Source organism: Nylanderia fulva, unplaced genomic scaffold (genome assembly GCF_048542155.1).
Source record: "Nylanderia fulva isolate GAGA-0341 unplaced genomic scaffold, ASM4854215v1 Scaffold29, whole genome shotgun sequence".
Classification (NCBI taxonomy): Eukaryota; Metazoa; Arthropoda; class Insecta; order Hymenoptera; family Formicidae; genus Nylanderia; species Nylanderia fulva.
In genome coordinates, this window is record NW_028190358.1 from 2,650,954 (window position 1) to 2,668,712 (window position 17,759).

General features: G+C 34.2%; 2 protein-coding genes across 4 annotated transcripts in view; one reads left to right on the plus strand and one right to left on the minus strand.

Moving 5' to 3' along the window:
* LOC114945851 (UPF0669 protein C6orf120 homolog) overlaps positions 1-17,759 on the minus strand; it is a 120,089-nt gene that overhangs the window by 222 nt on the left and 102,108 nt on the right. Inside the window, exons 1-5 of one of the 2 annotated variants that reach the window (XM_085484109.1) lie at positions 1,177-1,385; positions 732-849; positions 486-610; positions 213-329; positions 2-149 (exon numbers count right to left, since the gene is read on the minus strand). In XM_085484109.1, coding sequence (XP_085340235.1) covers positions 2-149; positions 213-329; positions 486-610; positions 732-773 — 432 coding nt within the window. In that variant the 5' untranslated portion in view covers positions 774-849; positions 1,177-1,385. Of the gene's footprint in view, position 1; positions 150-212; positions 330-485; positions 611-731; positions 850-1,176; positions 1,386-17,759 lie in introns of those variants that run through there. The other variant, XM_085484108.1, reaches the window with a different exon arrangement.
* Positions 5,814-17,759, plus strand: part of LOC114945841 (uncharacterized) — a 148,313-nt gene continuing 136,367 nt past the window's right edge. For both annotated transcript variants that reach the window (XM_029322163.2, XM_029322165.2), the window contains exon 1: positions 5,814-6,232. The gene's annotated coding sequence lies outside the window, so the exon portion shown is untranslated. The remainder of the gene's footprint in view (positions 6,233-17,759) is intronic.

Below are 17,759 nucleotides of genomic sequence, written 5' to 3' on the forward strand. Positions count from 1 at the left end.
CTTTATTATCTCCTTTATAACTACTTCTTGATATTTGATCGTATGGTATAGTGTCGTCTTCAATCATTAACTCTGATACCAAAAGAGTATATTTACTAACTTCATGGGACGGATGGCCATAAACACCAATACTCACAGGTCGTTTAAAGCTGCAGATATAGAATATATTGTAAACTGTTAAAATAAATTTAAAAGAATATAACATACAATACCTTTTAGGTATGAAAATAATATCTTCTCCACAAGTTGTCGATTGCAAACAATAATGATCCGGTTCATACGTTGGTTTGGTTGTAGTTTGCGATGCATATAAATCTGCATCACCTGTTCTAAAGAATATAAGTATACAATATATACAACGTATATATACAAATTAATAGAAAGAAGGTAGAAATACCCATATAATGAATATACAATGATTAAAAATGTTGGACAAGATTATAAAAAAATTAACAATACTGTAATATGATTAAATTCCTACTTACAGTGATGAAAGCCGTATTTTAATATAACCGTCGTATGTCAAGCTGTAATATTTGTAAGAGCCACCGGGTACATCGTCACTAACGTAATGCAATAATTCCTCTTCCAAAGCCAATACGCAAGTTATCTGAAAGTTTAAGCGACAATCATCACTATGTGTGTGCGGAAATTCCACAAAATAAATATTTTCGCAAAAGGACTTCTCGAGCACTTTTAGCGCGCAGAATAGAATTATAACCTCATCATACCAGAGTCGCAATAACAAATGTTGTCTTCATAGTACAGCGCATAACATCATTGGCGATCAATATACTCTTGTTTAATATTGATTTTCACGATAAATACTTTGCATAGATATAACTGTAACTGTTTAATTGTGGGATTATTCGTTGATTGAAATCGGCGAAATACTGCATTTATATACATATTACATAAAGCGTATAAAATTGCACACATTCGCACCACTGGCGATGCTCGTGGAATCAGCTGATTGTAAAAATAGTGACTAATCAGCCCGTTTCGTATAAAATATATATACATATGAAGCAAATTAAAATATCATATATATATGAAATTTATTTAAATAAAAATTTTTTTAATTTGAAAAATATTTGTAAGTATATCTTTAATATAATCTGCAAATATTAATAATAATTTTATGAATATTATATAAACAGCGACAAAAAACTACACCTTTTGCAGTATAGATTATATCGAAATATTTTATTACTTAAAAAAATCCTTGCATTTAAAAACGAGGTTAATGGGTATTCGTTTAAAGATTATACGATCCGCTAGATTATTTTCATAGTCGTAGCGAAGCACGACTGATATATGCTTGTAAAATCAAATCAATTAATGTAACTCTATAGTAATACACGATCAACGCGAATTACTAATACGATAAATAAGCGCGCGCAGTTGCCATTAACGGAGGAAACAATTATCAAAGTCTCTCATTAAGCGATAAAGGCATTTTTATAAGAGGCAACACGTGCAGTATGCGCATTAAAATGGAATAGAAGCGTCACGGAAGCGTATCGGATGACGAAACGCCTATCGCAGGCCCTCGGATAAATTCCATATATATATATATATATATTTAAACATCTCGTTAGTCGACAGACCCTCGGTATTTATGCAAATTTGCTCGCCGTTTTATGCATGGCCTACGACAATGTGCAATTCGGATCGCATCGAGGTTTATATATGTGGAGCTGCCCTAGCTATATACGACGCTCCTATCCTGCGATAGCGTAACCGCTATCAACTATGATATCCGGTGGTACGGCTATTAGTAAACAAGGTATAGTAATTACCCGCGTAGCAGCGCGAAAGGGCCGAGATAATTGCATCGAGAGGGAGACTTCATAATGACCAATTAAAGCGCGCGCAACGCTGGAAAAAGTATTTATTCTCTTTTCGGTTCTGTATTTTTTATATTTCTCCCTCCTGTTAGATACGTGTAAAAAAAAATAAAGACCATCTGTTTGTGCTACTCTTAGCGTGACCGCCATTAATTCGAAGATATATATATATATATATATATATATATTTATTTGTTATCGCGAAAATCATCTTTCGCTTCACGCGGGAAAAACACTTTCGTTTAATTATACAATATAAAACTGAATATACAATATAATACTGAAGCAGGAGAATTTTGTTCTCTTCAATTTTTATTTTTATTCCAATTAATAAATAAAGTAATTTAGTCATGGATGTGGATAACTCAACGATTCGTAAATATAGCGTCATATTACGACATAAGAAGCTTTAGGGTTGAGTTCGAAAATCTATCTGTCAAAGTGCAAAGTTTGACCGACCAATCAGCGCCCGAGAATCTCTGTGTCTTGATTGGTCGATCGAGCGCTTCACCCTAGGTGAATAGATTTTCGAACACATACTCTAGAATGTTGCTGCTCTTTAGTATAATTAGTAATAATTAGTTACTGTAGCTAAATTTTAGCTGTTCCTATCCTTTCTTTAAAAAAGGCATGTTATATATATATATAACATGCCTTTTTTAAAGAAATAATTGAAATTGTACATATATATATAAAAAACAGTGCAGTGATCAGTGTCAAACCATATGGGATTATAGCAGAGCAGCATATTAAAGCAGAGAGGTTTAGATAATCGACTTATTGCAATGTGAGTTTATTTTTTATTTATGTTACATTGTTCGGAAAATAATGATCTCTTCTCAGAAGAGCTGAAGAGAATTGACGTCTGAATTTTTCGACACTTGTTAGGGTCGTTGCTCGAATGCTACGTTATTAAAAATTAAAATTTAATCTATATTTACAGAATAAATTATATATCACAAATTCGAGAGAAATTGAAAAAGGCAAATTAAAGAAGTTTTGAATTTGATCCTATTTCAATTTTCTGAAATCGTGATTGTCTTGCAATCATAATAATCTTCTCGAAGACACTTTTGAATAAATATAATTAAGCTGAATATATATATATATATATATATATATATATTATGTAAAAAAATCTTTATAATTATTTAAATGTTTAAATGCAGAGCACTAAAAAATTTTTTTAATTTTCTGAGAGGAAATTACTGCAGTGACTTTTCTTTTATTCAATTAACTATTGTTAAAAACTAATATTAGGAAAAATAATATTAACCTGAGGAAAAATAATACTAATATTAGAAAAAACAAAACTAATATTATGAAAAATAAAACTAATATTGGGAAAAATTACACTAATCTTAGGAAAATTCTAAAGTATTAAAAATTAAATTAATACAAAATTGAGAAATGACATGCACGTAACCGCTCGCTTTTGTTGATCTATAGTATTATATATTTTGAATCTTTTAAAAATTAAAGTGTTATTTTTTTCCAATAAAAATATACTACAGAAAAATTCAATAAACTAATAATATTAATTATTATATACATTTGGAGTATTTTGTTACGTTTCGTATAAAAATGTCTATTTCAAATTTATTTGAAAAATAATATAGATTTGTAGTTTTATTTTTTTAAAAATTAAAAGCGTTTTAATTTTACGAACAATATGTATTTTAAATATAAAAGAAATATTACAAAATATATCAACAAATTCAACACATTTCATCTTTTGTATCTCATTAAATTGGAATGCCCGAAGCGTTATCAATGCCTAAATTTTAGCTATATTAGCTAATATTTTTTAATTATAGAATTTTCCATTAAACTATATAGCTAAAAATATTAATTATTATAATTAAAATTTGGCATAATAATTAAATTTCAAATTGTAATGTAGAGACAGCTAAAATTGATTGTGAACTATATGGTAATTAATTTTTTTTCCGTGCAATGTTGTTTATTTTCATGTGTAAAACACGAATCTAACTAAAACACGAATGTAAATTAAAACCCGGCCCCTCTACAAAACCTCTTATAAACTTGTATTGGAGAGCGACAATTTTAATTTACACAGATTCGTATTTTACGCACAAAAGTACACAATATTGAGGTCGAAATTGATGGCAGTTATTTGATTCGCGATGAGAAAATCCAATCTAATCTAAATCAGTACGTAAATTTATATATTCAATTTTTTTTATATGTTATATTAAATGTGCAATCCAAAATTAATAATGCGCGGTTTTATTTAATACTAAAATAGATTATACCACGTTTGATCGAGAAGAGTGATACCACGTAACATATCAAGATGATTTTACTTTTTTAAAGAGAATGTGTTTATTTTGATAATTGCTGCCAAGATGACGAGGAGAAAAGTGAAATGCATCATAATAGCGGAACGATATCGCGCGTGATCAGGGCGATATCCAGAAGTTCATTTCGTCGGTGCATTACTCTTTCATTAGAAAGAGAAGAGACTTTCTCTTATTAATGGAGAAATGTATATGGATGGAGCATATTGTGAAAACTTGAGTTTTAACGTTACATTTGGAGAGTGCTATTGAAAAAAAAAAATAATAGAACAAAGATTATTTCCATTGCAAATTATTGAAACTTGTACGCAATTCTAAAAGGCGTTCAAATGTATAATTCACGAGATACAAAAATGAGATGTGTTGAATTTGTCGATATATTTCGTAATATTTTTTTTATATAATTTAAAATTGTTTTTTATTGTCAAAAAAATTAAAACGCTTTTGATAATTTTTCAAAACATAGAGAGGTATATTTTATTTTCAAATGAATTTGAAGTAGACATTTTTACAATACGTAACAAAATATTCCAAATATAATAATTAATATTATTGGTTTTTTGAATTTTTATTATTTTTATTATCTTTATTGGGAAAAAATAACGTTTCATTTTTAAAAATTTCAAAATTTAATTAAAATCTTTTTATTTAATTTTTCTTTATTCGTGCTTCGCGCATACAAATCAATTGAATATATGTAGGTAACTTTCCAGATGTAATTTTTCGTGGTCTAAATTTCAATTTAACTAACTTTATAGATCCGTTTTTTGCAATTGAATTTTTTGTATTTTACCTAAATTTTTCCATTTCTCTGCAACATTTAATTATACACCTTCGTTTCGAATGCGAAAGCATAAATGCAGCTACAAAGAACAGATCTTACAAGTATACACAGAGAAAATTTTCTCTTAGAATTTACTCTGAAAATCATGATAATCATGGAACAATATGGTATTTTACTATGTAGGTACATAGTAAAATTATCGAACATATTTGATATCTTTATTGTGGTAGATATTAATATTTTTTATTGTGGTAAACAGTAATCAGAGAAATTCTTATAAAATTCTCCCAATACCATATATTATCCCGATTACCATGATTTTCAGGGTAAATTCTAAGAGAAAATTTTCTCTGTAAAAATTGTATTTCATCCGAACAGAAAAAGAGAAAGAGAGAGAGAGAGAGAAAAAGTCGCTTCGCGTCAGTTTACTCATCATGGCAATTGTATACGCGTTCTATTAAATTCGCAAGTCTCTCGCGGGGTGTAAACAGTCTTGCAACGACTCCCCCTCCATTCCCCCATTTTTGGTCCATCGAAGCAGAGACGCGATGAACGCGACTGTAAGATCCTGCGCGCTCGCGTTCGCCAGTTACTTTGTGTACGTGCATATATACACACTTGATCGTTCGCAAATGGTATATACGTATACATAAATACATGTATACCCTCGCGGTGAATCGAACCTAAGGGCGGCGAGAAGTGGGGGCGGACGGGGCTGCGACGGAGGGTCAAAAAATGCGAGGCTGCGCGCGCAGCCGCTTTGTCTCTCTCGCCGAGCGGCGCGGCGCGGCAGTAGTAGTGGGGGAAGCGCTCGGAACCACGAGGGGCCACCAGAGGTCCGGCGAGCGAACTGCATCCTCTCAGTCGGCCGCTGAACCCGCGCGCCGTACGGTTGATACGTGTGCTCGCTCGGTCGTCCGTTCATCCGTCTGTTTGTTCGTTTCGTCTCGCGTAAAAGCTTCGCGTTCGCTGCAGAGAGCTTCTTCGCGTTTTCTCTCTCTGTCTCTCCGACTCTCGCCGCGATCGAGTCGACGTCGTATACACAGTGAGATTTGCACGTTCATTTTTCTGTTCTCTTCCCGGAAGCAACCGACCGTCCGTCTGTCCGTCCGCTCGTTCGGAGGTGTTTCATCCCGGAGGAGAAAGCACGCAGCGGCCACCACGGCTTCCGAGACCCGGCCAGGAAAGCATCCCTCGGATTTCCGGTGGATTCTCTATCGCGACAGATCGTATCCTGCGAAAGTGGCCGCGACGACGACGCGAATCTCTTCTGCATGGTGAGTGCATTTCGAATTATCCCACATTGACCGGTGGCCTGTTCGCCGGTTGGCGATTTATACGTAGCAGATTTGAAGGGACAAGTGGATGAAGGGCTTGTGTTACTCTTTTTTGAAATGGCATCAGATAGTAAAATGATATTTAAACTCGGGGAAATAGGGAAGCCAGTTTTATTGGCATGTTTTTTAAATACGAGATAATTGTTCGTCAAAAACTTGTCTCTTCGGTTTGAATTTTTTCAAATGGCGCTTTCGATTATCGTAACCGTAAAATATGCCGTCTATTGACAAGCGAGATTATTAGTACGACACCGATAAATGTTTATGCGAAAGATCGTATCTTACAAGCGAGGCATATTCACATTTGTGCAGTATTGAAATGAACTGTCGCGTTTGCACCGGTTTTTCGCAGTTTCTCGTGCCACGATATAATTTTCAATACCGGTGCAGTCGTAATTCAAGCATTCCTTGAAAAGTAAGCAGGTTATGCTTCCTTAACCGATGCTCATCGTTAACCAAAAAACTCCACTTTCCATTATTTTATTATATCAGGGACAAATATATGCTATCACACATATATAATAATAAATGGAAAAAAATTATATACCAATTTAAATGCAACTATTAATATTCAAAGTAAATCAGTCGAATAAAATCTAACGAAACGTGTTATTTAACGTGTGTAGGTTACATTAGATTAGATTATTTTTCCGGTATTTTTTTTTCAAATATTAGTATAATGTATGACTTCCAAATAAGAAATGCAAGTTGTCGAGTATAAGACAATTACAAGTTATAAACAATGTTGCATCGCGCAGGATATCTTTTGAGGAATAAGTATCTCCTCGAAATATAATCTTTGTCGATGTTCATCTTAATTAAGGAGCTGTACTTCAGCTTAAACTCGGGATTAACGCGATCGGCTTCGAGCTGTCATCGACCACGTTTCTGAGTAATCTTGAAACGCGATTGTTTTTTTCTCTGTATAGAAATCTCTTATCGTGTTTGCTCAAAACGACACAGACTTCGTAATCGAATATCTTCTTTTTCATTAGATATTTCTCGATTCATTTAAAAGCCAATTTTCTTTTAGCTTTCGAAAAAAATATTATTTATCTTAAATTTTTTAATATACATTTTTGTAACTCAGTTTTGATATAAAATTTACATTTAAAACTTGTGTGAATTAAACTAAAAAATATATTGTTTTGTATTCTTTGCAGTTTAACTATGAAAAACTTCACATTTTCTTTCGCTTATTAATCTCGAAATTTAGCAACTCAACATTTTTACTTAGAAAGAATTAATTTTGAAAAAAGAACAAAGAGTTAATAAAAAAATCGACAAATATAAATCGTTTTATTGTCTGAAACTTAAAAACTTTCCATTTTCTTTTGCTTATTAGTTGAAATTTAGCAACTCAACATTTTTACTTAGAAAGAATCGATTTCAAAACGAAACAGAGTTTAGAAAAAGTCCGATGGGACTTTCGGAGATCGTGTATGTTACTATTTGCGATAAAAGCTCACGAAACGGTTTGCTGAAGAGTGCGTTTCGAAGAAAGAGAACGACCGCATTCGCCGGGTTTTCACACGTGTTTGCCAACACGTGCAAAAGTGACGTAACGGAGAGAAAGATGCTCGAATAGAATAGAGTTTTTGATTCCAGCGAGTCGCGCTTGTGCATGTGATCCTCGAGTAGTTGTGGTGTGATTCTGATAGTCTTCTCGCAATATATAATGCATCGCAGTCTATTTTAGAGAGATCGCCTACTTTTATATCTAACAATTTTTTGCTCGTTACAAAAGCCATTAGATATTGTAATACGTGTAGTTAGTGTGTAATCTCTGTTGAAATATATCTAATAAATTATAACTGTTGAAATATATCTAATATAAAATATATAATATCGTGAGTTTTAAGCAGAGATCTCGTTTACGTTAATAATAATCGCGATAACAATTCTGACAACGTATAATTATTATGCGAATTTACTGTCATCATCGTCGATCGCAAGCTTAGATAAATGACGTTTCCGCATATCGATTATCCCGAGAAAGTGCACCTCATGTATATATGATCGACGGTCTCATGTGTGACGTAACGCGACATTTTCAAGTTTTTCCGTTTCTCTCGCGATGACCAGAGATGCTCCTCAACCGCGGTTTATCCGGCATTTTTCGACGTTGCGTATCGAGTATCGAGTGTGTATCTCGCGTGTAAACGAAGGAGCGACACGGTCGCACGTGTTGAATAACAATGACGCACGTTTCCTCTCGTTCCCGAGTGCACAAAATTGTGTGCATGCGTCCCGCGCATCATAATCATAAGTATATGATATACTAAAAACGGAATTAGCATTATATCTCCAACTAGGGCTATTATAATAGACTACGGTCGTATGTCACTCGCGGATATATATATACATATATGTATATGCACGTCGTTATTTTATCACGTGACGGGGCTTCTCTCTTCTTTTTCTCTCTCCTCCCTCGTATCTCGTTACTTCCTCCGGACGAGATACAATGAAAAAAGGGCAAATTATAGGCTGTTCGAAGTATGTCTTCATACGCGTACGGAGTCTTCATCGAGCCCTTGACGTATCTTCAGGAAGTAGGGCTCACCTGGCGTACATTGACTTCGACTCTTGACTTTTCAGCTTCTTTCTCTTTTCTCTCTCACGTATTATTTCTTGAGAAACGATAACTTATATATATATATATGTATATATATATATATATATCTGTGTGTGTATCATGTTTTTATGCTACGCGACATTTTATGATTGTACGTATATATTCAATTTTTTATAATATTTCTATCAATTAGCTATTTAATTATAATTAACGACCAAAAAAATAGTAAATATATTTAATAATCATAAAATGTGGTTGTGTGCTACATTTAAAAACTCATTAGAATCTTCGCAAAGTTTCGCGTTTCCTTCCGTTTAAGCAATCTTAATAACGTAAGCCATCAATAACTACAGTTTAGCATAATTGCCGTAATTACAACAATATTCCCATCTCGCGGGGAAAGCTACTGTCCGTACTCTAGCCCGTAATTAAATGCAAGGCTGCGTTTCCACGCTCTTAAGTGTTAACAACATCAATTATCGGTAATCGCGGCTTACGACTATATAATACTAATAACATTCCCATCCAAATTGATGCTCACGATAATTGTTCGTAAATTAAATGCGACATATGAAGAGAATTGCGTTTAATCGTTGACGGTTGTCATCGAGGAATATTTGGTAGGAACTTTCGCTATTCGTGGTTCGATTGCAGAACCGCTCGAGAGCGCAAACCGCCGAGTTATGCCAACTCCAACATTAGTGTCGCAGTACGACAATCGATCTTTCCGGCCAAGCCGTTGTGCTGGACGCGTGCTCGACTTTACCGCAGGTTTCCGTGAAATCCAACTTTGCTGTCTGTTTCAATCTTCGGAAATTTCCAAACAAATTTCTATCACATAAAATGCAAAAAAATATACAACAAAGAATATGTAATAATATAAAATGATAGCTATTCTTAAAGATTTATATCATTATTAAAAATTTTATCTATACACAGAGAATTTACTCTAAAAATTATTGTAATCGTGGGACAATATTATATTGGAAAAAGTTTGTAAGAGTTTCTCTGATTACTATTTTTTATCACAATAAAAAAATAATATCTACCATAAGATATAAAATATCTAATAAGATATATAAAATATGTTTGATTAATTGTACATAGTAAAATTTACTAATATAATATTAATAGGAAAAACTATTATAAAATTCTTTTAATACTATATTGTCCCACGATTATCATATGATTTTCAGAATAAATTCTAAGAGAAAATTCTTTCCGTAAATTAAATATAGGTATACGACTTACACAACATTTTTATTTCATATATACATATATTTGGTGTATGGGAATATATTTTATATTCTTGCATATAAATATAAAATATATAGGTATGAAATAAAAGTATACAAATTTTATTTTTTTGCATTAAATACAAATACATATATATAAAGAGAAATATACCTTTTTATTTATTATTACGAGTTATAATCGGATCGCGGTTATGGTTAATGAACAACTAATTATATCTCGACAGTGTAAGGTATCGTTACGTCGCGAAATAATAATGGGCTTAATCTGACGTAAACAAAGTGCGGCGCACATGTAATGACAATTGAGACAATAAAGAATGTTCTTTAAAGTCATCGTGCGCAATCATATCTAATGGATTGTATCTCACTTTATTCAAGCAACTTTCATTTACGCACGCTTGCAATTACGTATCTCGAATATGTATTCGAGATGTAGTAATAGGGCAATTGTTTGCTCCGATGATCACATTCGAATGTGAACATTTACGTGGATGTTTTCATGCTGTTTGTTCTTATATCTCTGTCCGTATTTAGATATCTATTTTATAATAAAATTTAACTGTGTCTTATTCTGAATATTTTTTTTAATGAGTATCGTGTTAAATGTTGAGATAGAATAAAAATCGGACCGTTTTTTGATGCAACTAAAAACGTTTTCGCACATATATCATAAGCAAAAAATCACATGCGCTAGGTCAAGATTTGCACATCCCGATAAAAGACGACGTCAATATTTGCGCGACTTATTGATTGACCCTTAAAACCACATGACAGGTCGCAGGCACTTTGCTGGCACTCTGCTGTGACAAACGTGATCTTTTTTTTTGCAACGATGAAAAAATTCTCAACTTTTCAGCATTTCTTTTCTTTTCTCTTTTATCACGAAACGTATAAATTCGAACTTTGATTTGAAAAGGCTATAATGCTACTATTGTAAAGATATTCATTGAAATTATCACTATTGCTTTTGAAATCATCTTTTAGTGTCAGGGTTGTATTAAGTGCCTGCCTTATACGATTTATAACAATAGATAAAATTATTTTTCATTATATAATATATTATTTAAATTCTTAAGATATTTTTTCGAATATCGTATAACTTCTTATTGGAGATTTTTATTAAAGAGTCATCTATCGAATCGATGATTACTTCTATGATAAGAAAATAACTATGCCCCCCCATCATTTAAAAGCATTTAACGATAAAATTACAGATTCCGGATTCACATTAGACGACACTACAATATTAATACAGTCATTCAATTTTCCATTATCTCACATTTAGAGCTATTCCGCTCGTAACAGCGGCTTACGATCGACACGGTTGTTTTCCGGACATTTAAAGTCTCTTTTCCTTCTTCGTCCTCTTCACGAAAGTACTTTGGCTGCCTTTTAAAACGTCAACTCGTCAGCACGCGTCGAAATATTTCATTCTTATGAGTGAGGGGAGAGAAAAGAAAAAAAAGTCTCACGGTAGACGCATATTTTTCCGAATTTGTCGCGGCGGCCTTAAAAGTTTTGCTACATGAGCAACCGTACATGTGCGTGGGTTTTTAACTGCGCTCATATTTTTAGTCCCCGGATATCTAGTGGTTCGCTCGCGGCGATAAACTTTTCTATTCTTTGATCTCTTGCTCTCCTTCATCTTTTTCCGGCGTCCTCGTGAATTTTGTACCTGGGTTCTATACCTGAGAAAGAGAAAAAAGAAAGAGAGAGAGAGAGAGAAAGAGAATGCGCGTGGAACAGTGACGTATCTTTTTCCACCGGAAGGGCCTCGCCGTTTGTAATCTTTAAGCGGAAAGGAACAGGCTCGAGGTAAAAGAACCGAGGCAAAAAATCGATTATGGTTCGAGTACGAAGGCGTGCATTCGCAATAAAATATCGAGCGCGATCGGTTGCCGGTTAGATGATTAATATGTTTAATGGATCCATGACGCGCCGCGGGGAAATAGCAAACGAGATTGTGCAACGCATCATCGTATATATTCACTATTATTGAGCAGCTTTGCTGCGTAATGTTAACCCCTTTAGTCGTGTATACATGTGTATACGACAGCAAAAATTGAGACATTTCCAGTAAAAGCAAATGAAATTTTAAGCGCGGTTAAGGTCTCTCGTCGTCAATTAACGACATCATTACTTTGTGCTGATTAACATGGAAGTAATAAATCGAGATAAGGCATCGCAATTGCACGGCGCATTTTTCTTTTGCTCGTCGGCAATTTTAAAGAAAAGTCTTTTTGCCGCAATTAAAAGAGGATAATAATATTAATTATATCAGATTAATAAAAACCTTGAACGCAATAATGAAACGATGCAATATAATGCATTTATTTATATAACGCGTTATCAAGCACGGAGAGAATTTTCTCTTAAAATGTACCCTAAAAATCATGATAATCATAAGATAATAATATGGTATCTATACTGAAAAAATTTTATAAGAGTTTCTCTGATTAATATTTACCACAATAAAAAATCTTAATATGTATACATACATAATAAAATTAATCGAACATATTTTATATCTTATTGTGGTAAATATTAATCAGAGAAAAACTCTTAAAAAATCTTTCCAATATCATATATTGTTCCACGATTTTCAAGATAAATTCTAAAAGAAAATTCTCTCTGTGTGTTTTTTATATTAATCTTTTGCGACGGTCTCGAGAAATTCGAGGAGGCAAATAATTTATTTCCGCCGTGAGACGCATTTCCACGATTCTTTGTACCCTCGTACTCGAGACACAGAAGTCGGATCGGGATCGCGTTGCGGGAAGGGGCTGCATATATTGTCGAGACGTAAGAGATCAGAGTGAAAGTTCGGGACACGACTCGTGCCGCTCGCGCGAGTCCGTATCTCTTCTCGAAGAGGAGTCCGCGCGGCGAAATATATCGGGCATGAGAATCGAACGGACCCGAAATAGTCGTGAACGCGTTCGCGCGCCTCCCAGCATGCGGCGATACTTACGCAATTACGTTACGAGAGCATATCGGCCTATATATCCTCTTTTTTTTCTTCCTTTTTTCTCTTCAGGAAGAACCTTCTCCACGGTTTCACTGGTACACTGCTTCGTTATCGCTCTTGTTTGGTATCGAAATGCGAGTGAGAGTGTGTATTTTGTATATATATGTGTGTGTGTGTATACACTTCCGACTACTGACTAGTGGTTAACCACTCGATGCTACTTAAGCTAGTGGCGAAAGGTTCTTCGTGACGTTGCAGAGTTTTTTTTATAGACGGGATATACGATAGTTTTTTTGCTTTCGGTGGTTTCAGATATCGCTCTCGCGATTTCTGTGTATTTTCAATACTAGTGTGCATTTGTCAAATATTGAGATTGCGTGGATTGTTTGCATTTTCGTGATTCGAGGATTTTTATATCGAGAGATCGCAAAGAATATAACTCGCGCTCGATCGCTGTCTTTCGTAATTACACATCTATCAAGAGAATTGTACAGAGAATTTAGAGATGCGACTACGCAACAAGTGCCGTCAAGTATTATTATTATATAGTTTCGAAAGTCTAGGCGACGGAAATGCAACCCACTCCACGTTCGTATAAAATTACAACAGACGACGACGGTGTCAATTGCTGAATCGGAATATGGGAGACGATTGTCGCGATTCATGACTCACGATCACGATGCCTACATTTCGATTTCTATGTCAATGACGAGATAAACTGTGTACCCTTCCCTATCCCAAAATTAGATTACTTTGTGTAGGCTGACAAAGAGAGGCCTCGTTCGAGATATTTGACTGGTATCGATATATATAACTCACAAAGGATATACAAAATTCCGTAAGAACTATTCAGAAATATAGATGTAGGCGTAGATATTAAAAATCTGATCTTGATATTAATTTAGAACGTATACATTTAAATTTGTCCTATATATTATGCAATAATATTAGTAATCAAAATGTCAGAGATTTTTACACGAAGAGAATTTTCCCTTAGAATTTACCCTGAAAATCTTATGGTAATTGTAGGACAATATGGTACTGGAAGAATTTTATTAGAGTTTCTCTGATTAACATTTACCATAATAAAAAATATTAATATTATACATATAATAAATTTTACAGTCAAACATATTTTATGTCTTATTGTGATAGATATTAATATTTTTTACTGTGGTAAATATATTAATCAGAGAAACTCTAATAAAATTCTTCCAGTACCATATTGTCCAACAATTACCATGATCTTCAGGGTAAGTTCTAAGAAAAAAATTCTCTCTGTAGTAAGTATCGAGAAAATATTGATGTTCTGTAAGATGATCTCGTTATTCTCTTGATAGTGCAATTCCACTTATGCTATATATTATTAATTCAGATTATTGCTAATCGATAGTTACTCGATTAAATTCTGTGTTGATCGTAGGGAAATGGAATGAGCTGAATTCTCTCGCGATGACAACCTCATTTTCATTTTCATCTTTGTCTGCGGGAAAGTCTCACGTTGCGAGAAAGTCTCACATCTGCGTAAAACCCGTGGCGGACACGCGTCGAAACAATGACCGGTATTCGGAGCGTGCATTTATTTAAATCGCGAGGAGAGGCAAGTGTTGCTCTTTGCGCGCCGAGTGCGCAGTGAGGAGGTTAAATATATCTAGCCTGGCCTAACCGTACCTCCTTCTATCCTCATTCCTTTCGAGCGGTCCGTTTCTGCTAAGTCAGATTCGAGTGCAACACTCTCCAGCCGAGAGTTGTGCGAGGGTCGCCCCGATGACGAATGGTGATAGGAGCAGCAAAGTTTCCAAAATTAGTTACGGGGGAAACCGTAGAGAGAGAAAGAGACCCGTCGTTTATAAGTTTTATGATTCACGGGTTAAATTGCTTATCGCCGAGTCACGATAGAAATCTTGGATTATATAGGTGTGTGTGTAGTTTTGATTTTTAATATATAATATATTGATATTTAATATTCACATCTCTCGTGATTGTATAGTGTCGCGTATAATCGGCATAGATTTGTGGTACATATATTGCACATTTTACGGTTCAGTTCAATTTAACGCGATTATTCAGCGCACACCGTATAATTAATAGCGATCTGATTAATTTAGATATAAATAGGTCCCTCGATTATTTAGCGTAACACGCGCTTGTTGGTAGAAAATTGAGCACCGAACAGCGAATCGATTGTTTTGAAAATTTATTTCATTAAAACGTTCTCGTAATTAATGCAGACGGAAAGAGAGATGATCACGCGCGTATATAAAAATAGAGAAAGAGAGCTATTCCTGATGAAAATATTCGAGCCGGAAATTATGCGCGATATTTTCGCACTACGATAATAAACTAAACTACGTTCGCGGCGGATAGAGCGGATAGCGGACCAAACGAATAATGGTCGTTAAATTGGAGCTGACGAGCACAGCTTTCGTTCGTCGACGCGTGATACTATCCTTGCGTGTAATCCCGATTTATTTCTCGCCTGATTTCAATTACGGGAGGCGTGCGCGCTGAACCATAAAGTCATGTATTCGGTAAAGTAAAAATAAGTCCTTTTTTTTATAATCGTACGGAATAAAATTTTCCACAACAACAAAATTTTGCGAAAACACGCTCATTACCTTATCATAAACACGTACAAATATAAATATGTACGAAAAATAATTTGATGAAATATATTAGGTACGTGTCAGGAATTATACATCAGAGAGAAGATCTATGCAAATAATTATAATATATAACGTATAATTCTAATTACACATTGCCTATATATAATTATACGTCATATAGTGCATAATATAAGAGATAACGTTTTTCACTTTGCACTCTTTAAAAATTACGGCCGCAATTTGCGGCGAATGAAAATGCCGCGATGCATCTGCGAAAAAATACGCGGTAAGTGCCACGGTGCGTATATATAAGTGGGAAGTGTGCGGTCCAGCCCGTAGGTGCCTTGTATACGATGTGGGAAGAAACAAAAAAGGAGTACGAAAGTGCAAGTCGTTTGCGTAACGCGTGAGTTACTTACAGCGGCGTTCACACTGTCAGTTAACAACGGATTAAGTCAAAGCCAACTGTTATACAATTATTCTATATAAGTATATTCGTGTTACAATATTTTATAACAGCTCGCTGACGAATATACTTGCGACTCTTTATATGTACGCAGAGAGAATTTTCTCTTAAAATTTACCCTGAAAATCATAGCAATCGTAGGACGCAATAGTGCTGGAAGAATTTTTTTTGAATAAATATCTATCACAATAAGATATAAAATATGTTTGATTAATATTACTATATATAATAAAATTTACTATTACTACATATTCATATTTTTTATTTGGGTAAATTCTAAGAGAAAATTCTCTCCGTGTATATAATATAAAAATATCAAATATATCGAAAAATATTTCAAGTTTGTATGTCAGGTTTATATATAGTTATAGTTGCGCGAGAAAAAGCGGATTTGTTTAAAAAATTTTTTTAAATTTCGCATGGCTAAAATCACGCGTATTTGCCTTACAAATAACTTTTACATAGAACTATATGGAATATGATGGATCAAATAAAATTTGTTATTTGTTGACAATGCGATTTCGCAAACGGATGAAAGAACGTTACGCCGCCACGCGCGCGTATGTATGTTGCATGTGGTAGATTTCCGATAGCTGATGAGAGTGACTTCCTCCATCGACCTCCGATAGCACACCCCAACGTTTCTTTAAAGGCTTCTGTTTATCACGGGTATCGCTTTACGGGATTGTTCGCGCAGATAGCCGGTTGCGACAATCCGAGCCAAGGTTTGCTTTGAGAAAGTTACGACCTCGACGACAGAGTCGGGTAGAAATTTTTTGATGGCGCTACGTAACAGGCAATAAAGGTAATAATAAGATTACGAGCGCGATCGTATTGTAAAGAACGTTTATCGCGGTAAACGCGGTAATAAATTAAATTTAATATACGTTTATATGTGATATGTGTGTTTGTCAGTATGTAAAATAGAAAAAAAAAAGAAAAGAGATGGGGTACGTAAAAATATTAAAAATAACGGAAATATATTACGGTACTAACGCGCGATCTACTTATTTCTCTATTTGACATTATCAAATTGAATAAATTGATTACGATATGATTGACAACCAGATGGTTTAAGATTATAATAAAAAAAATCCTAGACAGAGCGGCGACACGATATATTGCAAAGTCATCTTTTCATGGCTTTGCAACAGCTATTATTTATCAAGTTTTTGTGCCGTTATGTCATACCGCGTTATTAGTCTGTCATTAATCCATACCAATATGAAGACGCAGATATTGGAAATTACACGTTGCATGATGCAATCATCCCTTAATCATACCCAATCGTAAAAAAAGAGGGGTATCCTCGTAACCTTCCAAATTGCAATTCACACGCGTGATTAAGCTCGACATGCATAACTACCCACAACTATCACTTTGTATTGTTGCACTTGTGTGTTTTTTTTGTCGTGGATTTTGTATAATTATAGCGATAGTCATAGTTCTCGCGGAATGCAGTTATGCAAACGAGAAGAATAAGGAATAAGGGGAGGCATGATATAAAATACAAGAGTAAAAAAAAATATATAGCAAGGAATTTTTATACGAAAAAAAAGATCCGCGAAGAAGGGAGATGGAACGGTTCGTATA